Genomic DNA, 13,433 nt, shown 5'->3' with positions numbered 1-13,433 from the left:
AAGATGCATCACCTAATTGAAATTATAAACAATATTGTTGTGAAACCACAAAAGATTAAAATGTGATTGAGAAAAATATAATTCTGACAGAATAAGACTAAGATGAGCTCCATTAGGCCTCTCTGCCATCAGCAGGTTGTAAAATGGTAAAGTCACCATCATTTTTACAGCTACCAGGCGTGAAGAGACAACCTCACCTTTGCTGGACAGACACTGTGTATACATACAGCCTGGTGCTGCATTTGGCAGGTATGTCATGTAGATTAATAGTCGTTCTTGAATTATAGATGCAATTCTCCCGCTCAAATGGCATGTTCTCTTGTAAGTGCAGCTTTTTTCATTTCGTGGCAACTGTTGTGGAGTGAGGGCAAAACTAAAGTGGATTTAACTCAATGTCAAATTCATTCAGGAGAGGGACATGATGACTGTATGGTAAAGAGAGAGGGGGAGAGAGAGCGAGAGAGTCGTGGTGAAAATCCACTTCCTTCCTTTCAAAGGAAGAGGATTATGATAATCATGTGAAAATGTGAAGTCAAGGTGTGAAGATTTACATAAAGAGTAAATTGCAATTATATTAACGATACTTCAGGAACATGTCAGCTCAGATAAAAAAATTCTGCATTAATTTTGCCGCTGTAACTGAACAAACCATCAATTAACACGTCAAAGTGATTTTAAAGCCAAATGTATCTTTTGCTTTGTCTGTTTTTCATGTGACGGACAATAATATGAATAAAAATATGTATATAGGTCATTTATCAGACTGATGGAGCACACATAACTGTTTTGTTTTTTTTCCCTAAAATCTCTCACTCTGCTTTCCACGACAAAAAGTGCTGCCATATTATCTGTCAATTTTCGAAAACCTGAATCCATTTAAGGAACTATTGAAGTTAGAGAGTGAAGGGTGGCTCAGCTGCTGACACTGACGTATAGAAGGTGGCACAGTTGTCACATAAACAGACGTCACTTCAAGACACCAGACATTAACATCTGTGACTGATGCCAGCAGTGGAGAGAGAAGATGGACACCGGTGACCTCTTAATTAAGACACAATTCTTTCTCTGTCTTTGCTAATTAGTCTCTGCTTGTCTAATTAAGATTCTATCAGTAAGCCATCACATTTTACTCACTGTACTGGTTTAATGAGGCCTGTACAGTAAATGATGGGTGTATGGTGCAAAATGAGGACAAAGTCTCTCTATTATAGTTTTCATACAGTATGTGTACTGACCTTTGAGTGCTCATATACTGAGCTTTATGTTCAGCTATCAGACACAACAGAGACAGCGTAACTTTGTGCTGCCATGGTGCTTGGTGCTACCAAGGCTGTCGAAGGAGCCAACTAGTACCAAAGCAGAACTGTGCTTCAAATACTGTGCGCAACTACCTCGACTTAGAACAGGTGGCATTTGCAAATAGTATAATTTTGACTTTTAAGAACTGCGTGCCCAAACTCAGCAGAGGATGAGAGGAATTCCTTAGAGAAACATATTCAGTCCTGTTTGGCCTGCATTAACTGTATGAAACTGTCATTAAGGCGGTGTTGATAAAGGATTAGATCTGCCTCCATCTTCAGTGTTTTGCCCCTACAGCTTGATATAATCAGGACCGCACACGCTCGAGAGTTACTCAGGTTTTCACCTTGTAATATTTTCTTTGTTTCTTAAATGGCAAATTACAGAGAGAAGTCAACAAGTCAAAATTATACCAAAAGCTCTTCCAAAAATCTGTTTAACTTTACCCAAACTGAGGCCTCTTTTCACTCTTGGAGACAAACTGAGTAAATCTGGACCTACTCTGCATGCAGCTTTCAATTAAATTCACTGGGTTTGACCAGGTCAGAGATGCAGTTTGAATACTTCTTAGAATGGTTAGCAACAAAAGCAGATAGCTAAAAGACTTATCATTAGTTAAAAGATCTCAGTGGTTGCTAATAAAAGAAATATCCCCTTGAGAATCCTAAATATGTAGCATGAACATTAAGTAATGCACAGAACCATTCTCCTCTTACTTTGGCATCTAGCTCTCTTCTTTTGTTCTTTTTTGGCACAAATCAGTATAAACCACTCTTCGCTCTCCACTCCCAATTCAGCCCAATCAGTTAAAAACTAAAGTCATGTTTTGCATTTCAGCTGACCAGACAGCACAAGTAAAGCATGTTTTGTGTGTGGTCCCCTGCATAAATTTAATTATTTGTTGTGTATACCACTAAGTTGAAGAGGCATGAAACTACTGGAAACAATAGAGGTTTAATGTGAGTGGTACAAGTGGTGATTGAGTCATGCAGTGAGTACCCAGCTTTAGGGGACAGACAAGAACAGCTGGTGCACAGTCATCACGCAGGGCCACACAGTTCGGCAGTCTGGATATCACATAGTTGTGATAGCAGTTACACACTTGGCCCTTAGCTGCTCACCAGTTATTACTGAACATCTATCAGCACTGGGAGGCCACCTGCGAAGCTTATGACACAGTATCTCCCCTGCCATCATAAGAGATTACCAAGGCCATTTGGTGTCCTGAAGGCTTCCAGCTAACTGCAGGATACGCATGCTTTTTCAATCAAGGCTGCTTAAACGATGGTCACCATCACACAGGCTGATATTTCCAGATGGGAGAACTGCAGGCATCTTCTTAATTGTGCTCACTCCACGCACACAGAAATGCAAAATGCATTTTTGGATTTTACAAACAACTCTTACCAACTAACTTTTGATGATAGCAATTTCCTAAACAAACAACAATTTCAGACACATTACTGTCATTTTCTCAGAGGGATCAAGTGCAGTAATGTTTGATTGACTACATATGCATCGACTGACCTTAGCTACAGTAACTTGGCATGGCAGTCCTGTGAAGCTTTGGACTTCTCCACATGTTGAAGCGGTGTGCATCGGACTAGAAACAGTAATGCTCCTTATGTAAAAAGCGTGGTGTCTTTTTGTATTCCCCAAAACAAAATAAAATTTATTAGGAACTAATTAAACAGTGTGTCTGCTCAAGCATTAACTGCAAACGCTAGCATGTACAGCTAACTAGCTTACCGCAGTAGTAACCTAACCCATCATTACCTCTGAGGCCGAGAAGCATTTCATTGTCAGCAGGATTACACAAAACGTGGTAAACCAATTTGCACCAAACTTGGTGGAGGGATGGGGCATAGACCAGAGAAGAACCCATTACATTTTGGTGCAGCTCCAGTTAAAGGGGCAGATCCAGGAATTTTTCATCACTTTCATCAATATTGCGAGATACAGCATTTTTTGGAATTTTCATCAATATTTCACCTTGGCACAACTGAGTGCCATTCCAGTACTTCATTATTATCAGCTTGTTGATTTGGGAAAGTTTACGCTCTAGCAACTTCACCAAACTCATTATCCAAGATAGCTTTGTGTGTACCAGACACATTGGCTAGTCCTCATTATGAACAGCCTTTTTTCTTTAATGTTAAAAGTTAAGCATACTCAACAAACAAATACAAACAATAAATCTAACCATTTGTCTTGCTTGGTCAAGTTAAGCAGCCAAACAGTGTTATTTTAGAATGAAATAAAAATATCTTACCTTTTTCCTTATCATACTTAGTGTGATATTGCTGCTTCTTTATTTTCATGTTTTTACACGAATCGTCAGCTGATGAGGAGTTTAAGCCTAGATCTTTTAGCACTATCAAGTATGCAGCAGTCAGGCGCATATTTAAAATATTTTTACACGGTCTCTGTTTCAGAACAAGACAGCATGACATGCTTAAAGTTACCCTGAGGCGATGTTTTCAACTCATGGAGCTAACATTAGCTTAATTAGCTTACTAGCTACACCCAATAAAATCTGCTAGCCTCAACTGTCATTTCAGCAGACAAAAATCAACAGCTAATCACATAAAGTAATTTGTGTGATAAATCTTATGTCATTGCATGTAGCTACCAAGAACAGAATGCTTGATATGCATAGCAACAGTAACTAGTGGCAACTAAGCTTACATGAACTGAAAATGAGTAAAATAGTTCCAAGAAGACACACCAAGAGATACTTCGACACATACATGGATGATCATTTGCTAACCAAACACTAACGCACGTTATCAATCTGTCTTCTCTTATGTCCCATAATTATATTTTACCCATAATCCACCACACTCTTTCTTCACAGTGACTACCATCCCCATAAAGCCATCTTCAATGCTTTGCCACACACTGTTAGCCATAATTGCTGTGAAGTGACCTGTTGAGCGATTCTTTTCATAAAGAGACCTAAGCAGGAAAAAGGACAGGGTGGGGGACTGAGTTAGAACAGGCTGCCCCTTAATAAGAGCCATCACAATTCCTCCCGTATTCAGGCGACAATGAGTGTGGAGAGAATAGATGAAGACTTAAGAGGGTAGAGATAAAGAGAGCAGACAAGATGAATGGAGTGACAACAGATGAGGAGGAGGAGGAGGAGGAGGAGGAATAAGGCAGTGTGGCTCAGCGAGGCATTGTTGTGTGCTGCATAATTGCCACTGCAGGAAGACCCCGGGAGTTTGTAGCATGTGAGTGTGCATGTGTGCGTGTGGCTATGTGGTGTGTGTCTTACTACCGTGGACAAACAGACTAGTGTCTAAATCCTCTTAATCAGGGCTAGACCGCTCTCTAAACCAGTAGATACTCCCTTGTTTTGTCTGCGTGCACACGAAATGTGCGTGAGTAAGCTTCCCAAAGACTTTACATTAATGGGATTTGTGTAAACAGAGCCCAAGGCCTCAACCACAACGCTATTAAAAGGTAAAGAAAAGAAGGAAGCAGACTGGGGAAGAAAGGCATTTATATCTCAAGGAGCCTGAGAGATTAAGTATAGATTTTGTGGATGCAACCACAACTGGAAAGATAACAAGCTGACGATTGCTTTAACAACAACAAATTAACTCCATGTAAGCTTCTAAGTGTCTTTTTACTATCTTGTAACACAGGAAGTCAAATATGCAGCACAGTAATATTACAGAAACATGAGGTTACAAAAGCACAAGCATTTAACTACATTTCTTTGTGCTGTACAGTCCCTGCTGATTTAAAAGGAACTTATAAAACCTTTAACTTTTCAAGACTCTAGCAGCAATTTTGTGAGGCACATTCACTTGCTACTGGGTCTCAGTCATACTAATAATGCCCACAGCCACTACGGATTCCATCATTTTGCTGCCTAGTTGTGCCTGCTGCAGACATAACCACATCTCATCAGGGTTTAACAGCAGCAGAGCTGACAGAAAGACTTGGCCACGTCAGCCTGTCTGGCACGCATACAGGCTCACATACATGCACACACACCGCTACTATCTGCAGGCATGCATATGATCCCATTCCTGACTTCACACAGTATAAAGAACAGAGCTGCTCATGCTCAAGGACTCCATGCACAGTAAAGGCTGCCAGAGAGACTCTGGAGCGTCAGCTGCTTGTGATGAGACTGCAGGTTGGGGTCTTAGCACAAAATTTAATCACTCATCAACTTCACATTTGCAGCATTTATCATTCAAAAAGGTTTTTGTGCAAGTCATTCTGGTTGAACAGGTGTAACTACTCCTTGAATCTGAAAAACTCTTGGTCCTATAAATCTTAAAAAGCATACTTAAAACCGTGTTTTAGCTTGAACACACCCCATTCACAAATTCGAAAAATGCATTCAAAGCCAGACTCAGACTGCACACCCTCTCCCACCTCCCTCACAGATCCATCAATTTGTTGTTCCACATCCTCCTCTCTACTTTCTTCCTTCTACACCGACATGTTTCAGCTGTTTTCCGCCATTTTAATGCCTGAGTAAGACATCTGGCTGTCATTCAAAATTCATAGAAGCATAGTTATATCTGTAACTCTTTTTACTCTGATGTTTTTTTTTTTTTTGTCCCTGCAGACATTTAAAGCAGTGACAGTGACTTCAGCCCCCAAAGTTTATACCTGCTGGTTCAGAGCTGCACTGACGCGATAGGTCAGACTGGTATCAGCCCAGATACTGACCTTATTAAGCAGATCGGGTATTGGCCACAATATGACCACACAATCCACATTAAATACAGTTCATTTGTCTATGTCATCCCTGATGTTATACATGATTCCAATGTTCCACACAGTATGGTACACAGATTTTACACAGAAATCTGGTACCAGATCATCACAATCAGCAGACACCCTGAGCTGAGGTATCAGGAGAGAAAAGGTTGGATTGGTGCATCCCTAGACAGAGCAGGGGATGGGAATGAGTGGTAGCCCCAAACACCATAACACTGATCTACAGTGTAAGCTAATAGTTTACGGGTAGTAATAGTTGCAGTAGTAGCAATGCTACTAGGAGGGGATGATGGAGGGTGTGGTGTCCCATGGAACATCAGATTTTTCACAGATTTCTTGATGGTTTAGAGGAAGAAAACTTCCGCTGCAGAGAACACAGTGGATCACGACCAGAATATTGTAAAAAAAAAAAAAAAATGACTGTACGCAAAATGTACTACCTCAAAAAGTGGTTTTAGCATTAAGTTACTCTTTAAGTGGCTGAAACAACATGAATATTTTCAGAATCTTAATGCTCTACAAAAAAGCCTTTGATTAAGATGTTCAACTCTTGAGGTTGGAGGCTAATTTCTCTAAAACAGAGAATCGCCGTACCTCCCAGGCTGGGGGATTATGCTAACCAGGCAGTCAGACGACCTCATGGGAAGATTTATCAACTCGTCCCACACTTTGACTAGGTTAACAGTTACTTTAGGTAATGAATCACAGCAGTCTGATATTAAGCTTAGGGTTTTGATTTCACTGTGTATTCTGACACACATAAGGGACTCATCATTTCATGGTCGGACAGATGGAAAAAAGCAAAGCACGGTGAAATGACACCATGCTACAAATCCTCAAGAACTGACCACTGAGAAAAGAAAAGAGAATAGTGACATATTTCCTCAGGAAGGGTTCTGAAATATACTGGGAGGGTCTCATGGGGAAACTGTCTGTGATCTCTTCACCTACTTCCTGAGGAATGGCTACAACAGCTATAAAAGCAACAGCTGCCTTTTATGCAGATGCTTTGACTTTATTCATAAAAACAGCAAATCATAACATCATGTGAAAAGTGTGTCTCTTTGGTCCTGATGTTCCTTGCTATTCACTCTCTTCGGCAACTTTTGTCAAATGTCTTAATCCTGACGCGTTCCACAGACGTACACACACCTCTACTGTGCACACCCACCATTTGAAGAGACTGGACAAGAGCAGTCTTCAAAGGAAAGCAAAGGGAACTGCCTGACTGCTTCCCCCGCCTAAACTGAAATCACTATCGTAAATTAGTTGGCCTTTCTCTTCCTCTGACAGAGTGTGTAACTGCAAGTGCCAAGTGTGACCAATTCCCATTCACACTCGATACTACAGCCCACACTTGAGCTAATTAGGAAAAGAAAGACGATTCTTCCGTAAACAAGAGGAAAGACTGCGCACATGTGCATATGCACCTCTTTAGTGGGATTACAAAAAGCGCTGCATTAGTGAGACAGCATTTCATGGTCTATTTAGCTGGTAACTGAGTGTCCCTCCAGTGTATTTAAATGCAGAGCTTAAGCGGAGAACCGACACACATATACACAAATTCAGCTCAAAGTAGCTTATACTGTCCACATGTGACTCCCCCCCCCCACACCCCCACACACACACACGTACATACACACGTACATACACACGTACATACACACACACAGACTTGCACAGATATAAACACACACCCTGAAATTGAAGCCAGAGGTCTTTTTCCTAAAGCCAGGCTATACGGGAGGAAGTGAAGTAGTTCCACCGGCTGTCAGAGAATACAAAGGTGGAAGAATGGTTGGCGCGAGGAGGGGTGTCCAACTTCCTGCTGAGAGAAAGGAAATAAACACTTCCATATGCAATCTCTGCCAGAAACACTCAAACATACACACATGGAGCCTGGAGTTAACGCAGTAACACAGCGTTGTAAATTTGAGCAGGGCCCGTAGTTAGCAACTCACTCTGCCACATGAAAATGAGAATATTTTCTGCTTCTAAAAATTTATAGCTAGCAAGGCCTCATTCATCACACCAGCTCTATAATATAATGCAGCCAGGAAAGAAATACACTCCTCCGAAGCTGTAGCACCCCGATTTCTGATTGGTCAGAGAGAGAGAGCGGTGGTTGGTTTTACGTGAAGAGGATTCAAATTTCTAATGTGTGTGTGTGTGTGTGTGTGTGTGTGTGCGTGCGTGCGTGCGTGCGTGCGTGCGTGCGTGCGTGCGTGCGTGCGTGCGTGCGTGCGTGCGTGAGATAGCATGGTCACATGCAGCAAATCCTGTTGACTCGGGGGACTCACACACAGCACACCTCCTGCCTGGGGAAACCCATGAACTCTTGGCCACTGTGCCATTTTTCATGTCCACATAACACACACAATCATACACACACACATTTGTGTTGCACTGCTTGTAATGACCGTCGCTGGCTTCAATCCCTAGAACCTGACATTACCAATACACACCTTACCCTAAAGCTTAAACTTAAATACAATTCATATCTTAAACTTCGAAACGTAACACTACCTGTGTTTCTGTCTGCATGAAAATATACAGACCTTAAATGCGCGTGCGCACACACACACACACACACACACACACACACACACACACACACACACACACACACACACACACACACACAATCATAGAAATTTCCCTGATTATTAACACAGCCAACATGTGTGCTAACACAGCAGAGAGCATGACACTAATCTGCTCTCAATCTGAAACCTCTCTGTTGCGATTGTGTGTTTGCACAAGCATGTGTTCATGCATGTGTTATCCACCGTGTTAGCCAGCGATCGTTTTGCATATGTGGAGCAGTAGGTCATCGTCTTATGAAGATAATCCATAAAGAAGTTCCGGGGGTTTATCAGATTGACAAGTCTTATCATAATGGGAATTTCTGTTTGCAAACACGGCATACTATCTTTGTCATTATAGCTCATCTTTGTGTATGTATGAGCATTAAACATTAAACTGCATTGGGAGGACCTGCTTGTTTAAAAGTGTGAGGAGTGTGAGTGCATGTCAGTGTTTGTATGTAATGGTCCTTTAAAACATTTTCCCACAGCTTCTGCCCAAACAATTCACACTGAAGTGGACTTCTCCTGGCTTGGGCTAAAAGGTGTGTGTTCTGCAGTGTAAACATGTGTGTGTGTGTGAGTCTGTGTGTTGTTCTTTTTCACTGATATCAAAAGCAAACATTACAATCTCTGCAGTAGCACTGGTTTGAGCGTGTTATCAGCTCCGTCTAGCAATGCCCCTCCGCTAACAGGTCTGAGTTGATTGCTGAAGGTCTTGACCTGACACTTCTCAACACGTCTCCTTATGCTCCGTAAGCCTTCCTGAATATCAGCGAGCCGATCGCAGCAGTACCTCTCTTCACATCTCATTTGATTAAAGTGAGAAAATGACACAAGCTTTGGGTAAAATTAGGTCACTTAGATTTTACAGATGGCCCTTGTTGCCAAGCATATTTTCCCAATTAAGGCTGATTAGAGAGGGAAATTCCCAGACAGCGTGAATTATTAAAAGCTTGAAATGGAATCTGATCATGTGACATTGTATGGCTCTGACACCCGACATCCCCAGATGGGTACTGGGAAAAAAAAGGAAAAAAGGGGGGGGGGGGGCTCGGTGGGAGCCCTGAGATTTATGATTGGCTGAAAGTGGAAGTTGCATCCTTTTGTTTAAAGTCATTTCAAACTGCAGATAGTTTGGGAGGGTGCACAGTCAACTAAGGATAATGATACATGAACTGAATTTCTAGATTCTGAATTTGCACAGGTGTTTCCCTTGAAAGTATTCATAAGACAAGAGTGCTAAAAAAAAATGACCAAATAGTTCCTTGTTTACATTTTCCACAATAAAAAAAGATTCCAGAAAGGTCTCTAAATCCAGCACAGGCAAAAAAATAAGATGTGCACCACTTGGCACTATGATTTATTTACTGCTGTTTTTTCCCCTGTGGCAAGAGTTTCATCAGAAAACACTATCCCTGCAGTTACTGAATAGGAGAAGGTGAGCTACCCAAAGAATCACTTGGAAACAAGCAAATAAATCTGAACTCAAAACACAAAAATTAAAGCTAAAAATTTAAAGTAATCATCAAAAACGTGAGGGTTTAAACAATATTTTTGACCTGCTAAATCAACTAACAACAGTGCTTTATAACTTTAGGCCCCACCGTCGTGACTTACTGGAACACTTGAACAGGGCCGTCCTTAATGTCATTATCAAAACCTGTGCTTTTCCTGCTATGACAAGTCAAAATGTCTGCAGTGAAAAAGCACTATTGAGTTCAGTGGAATCACTTAATGACTGTGCCACTCAACCTGAGCAGAAGTCCAATTAGCGGTTAAGTGAAAACACCTGTGTTCAGGACCTTTACATTCCCTCATTCTTTTTGTGCTTGCACTTAATTAAGGCTGTTAAGATACAAAATATTTCCAACTGCATTACATTTAATTTGCTATAAACAAAATTTGAAGACATATTTCATAAAGTTGTAAGGATTTTGTCCCATGGAGAGATTACAGCGGGTGATTCTACTGGTTAACAAACTTTCAATCAGAAAAGAGGGACTAGTCAGTGCTATATGCTGGTGCGGTGTGAAAAGCTGCACTTCAGAGCACACAACTGCTCAGTATTGTTCTAAACAAATTAGGCAAATGTAGAGACTGTATTTATCTTTTATATACCTCCGGTATTGTCAGAGCTGCACCATGTTTTCCTATGAAGTCCATGAGAAATCATAATACTGGCCTGAAATTAATGTGCTAGTACTTTTGATGTTCAATTCTAAAAAAATAAATAAATAAATAAATGGTGCCTCCTCTAAGCAGGCCCAGTCAATTTTGCTGGAGGCATTCACAGGTTATAAATATGTGAAACTGTCCTTGAAGAGTTGCTGCTCTTTTGTCTGTCTCTACAGGAAGTTAGTGTGGCGCAGGCTGGCTCCGAGCATCCCTTCAGCAGTCTGCTTTACCACGCTGGGAGCCTGTCAGGGTGGCTCAGTGTCAAACTGCCAAGCCCTGCTGAGGCAAGCTGACCATAAACGAGCCAGACCAGCCACACTGGCCTGATGTTCGAGTTTCTGTTAGGTGCCTGATATTCCCAGTCCTGTTAGGTGCGAGACAAATGTCACCAGTCTAGCCTGTTTGAGTACTAGACAGATACCATGTAGAGATAGCAGATACAAAGGCCCAGGCAAAGCCAGAATTTGCTTATCATTTGTATATCTTGCTTATTTGTAATATCATGTGGTATCACCTGGTATTCCTACAGTGGAGTGAAAATGTGCCCTAATTAGGATAGCTATTTAAAGTCATGGGACTGACACCTGTTCAGGATTTGATTATTTCAGGTGTTGACTGTAAACTAAAATGGCTAAGCTAACACATTATTTGGAAAGGGTTTTTAACAGTTGGGCCATTTCAAAGGGTTGGTATGGCGACAGAACAAAAAGGAAAGCTGAATAAACAGTGTGTGTGAGCCTATGTTGTTTCCATCTCCCTGGAACCGACAGGTGGCATTTTCTCTATGTTGAACAGCACAACCCAAATGCCATTCAAAAATCTGTCAATTTAACGTGGGCTTACTCATAGACCTGTATACAATGCCACCACTTCCTGGCGTTTTAGCTACCACTCTCCAGTTCGAAAAAACTATATTAAGCCTGGCGAAGGTTATTTCAGCATTTAACCAACTTCAAGGTTACACCTCACTGGAAGCAAAAGCAATTTAAAAGTTTCTATTTTCATAAATGTTTAAGCTTAATTGTACATGTTATGTGTGCCGACGTGAGAAGTCCCTCCTTCTGTTACGAAAAAAGACTTGGCATAAATTTTTCAATCCCTGCCAACTTTCAGTAAATTGAGACACATTAAAGGACAAAAGTTAAACGTAGTTTTGCGTGTGTCGCTGCCTTTTCCAGTCCTTACCTTGCCTGACAGTTTTCAACCTGACGGGACCTTTGCAGTTCTTAATCACTGTTTGTACGTCGTACAGGGGTAATCCCGAGATGGAGAGGTTCTCCACCTCCAGCAGCAGTTCCCCGTCATTTAATTTTCCACTTTTGTAAACCACGGCATCCTCGTTAAGTTGCCCGATGTAGGCGAACTCTCCGTTTTCCGCGCCGCCGCGCAGTGGCACATTCAAGTCACCACGGGCATCTTTAGAGACGGAGCACTCGTTCACTCTGGAGGTCCAGTGGTTTTTCTTGAGCGCTGGTTTGGACATTGTGAACAGTTAAGAGCCGACACCAAATCGAGCGGGCTCTGCCACCCGAATGAGAAACAGTCACGGCAGTAATGCCTCGCAGAAAGTAGACTTGTATCCGAGTGAAGCGCAGCAAACTTTCTTTCTCTTCCACAGAAACATGAGCGCCTCTGACTGTTTTGTCCCACCGTTATCCCGGGGTGAGAAATCAAGCCATTCCTGTTCACGCTAAAGTCACTCTTTACTGTGTCAATATTGTTTAATCATTTTTTTTTACCATCCCCGCACTTTAATCCTCCTTTATCGTTGGCATCTTACATCTGCCACGGTCCCACTCACGTCTCGTCTCCACTTATTAAATTCTCCCTGCTCTTATAAACTCGCTTTCAGTGGTGTCTCTTTCTTGTGTCCACTTCACGGCGGCCGTACTCTCTCCTCTCCGTGTCCGACTGCTAACTTTATCGACAGCTGTCACTGTCCCTTGCTCCTTTAACCAGGTACGACGCTCTGGTGTATTTAGTTGAATCTCATTCCCACTCTGGGCTCTGCCGTGGCGCTAATGTGTTGCTGTTCGTGCTGCATTCAGGTACTGTCGGAAATATTGAGTTCCAGATGGGGTCACGTATATTACCCATCACCAAAATGGCTATATTGTATGTTATGATATGGAAATATTAGTATAAGTGCAATTTAAATGTTAGTTAATCTCCAACATTTTGAAATATAACGTGTACAGTAGTGTAGGCTGTCATATGATAGCATTTAACTTTGTAATTGTCATTGTTTCAGACCTCAGATCATGTGAATTCATACATTTAATTTTTATGTTTATTGCTGAATGCTGTATGCTAATGAACCATGGTACATTTTTTTTTAACTATTACAGTTGGCCGAAATGGATACATTTACACTGTAAATGCCAAATTTATTAGGTTACATCTTATAGGCTACTTAAAACGGCAACATACATATCATTTTATGAGATGGTACATAGCCCTGGAGTCAAGGAAATGTAAACAATAAATGCATAGGAATACATATGCTAATTGCTAAACTGTGGTCATTTTAAATCAAAGCTATAATGAAGTCTGTCCATGCATGGTTTGCATACTTTCTTGTCAGTCTCTTCTGTTTTTTTCACAGTGATTGTTAAAATGGAG

At 41.4% G+C, this 13,433-nt stretch overlaps 1 protein-coding gene across 1 annotated transcript in view; it reads right to left on the bottom strand.

Moving 5' to 3' along the window:
• magi1b (membrane associated guanylate kinase, WW and PDZ domain containing 1b) overlaps nt 1-12,803 on the bottom strand; it is a 134,027-nt gene extending 121,224 nt beyond the window's left edge. Inside the window, 1 exon segment of the mRNA XM_087179770.1 lies at nt 11,997-12,803. Coding sequence (XP_087035896.1) covers nt 11,997-12,294 — 298 coding nt within the window. The 5' untranslated portion in view covers nt 12,295-12,803.
• Between the last annotated feature and the right edge of the window lie 630 nt (nt 12,804-13,433).

Source organism: Seriola lalandi, unplaced genomic scaffold (genome assembly GCF_002814215.2).
Source record: "Seriola lalandi dorsalis isolate HSWRI2012SDOR001 ecotype SW California unplaced genomic scaffold, Sedor1 jcf7180002054864, whole genome shotgun sequence".
NCBI classification, from domain to species: domain Eukaryota; kingdom Metazoa; phylum Chordata; class Actinopteri; order Carangiformes; family Carangidae; genus Seriola; species Seriola lalandi.
This window is presented reverse-complemented; position numbering and strand designations above follow the sequence as displayed.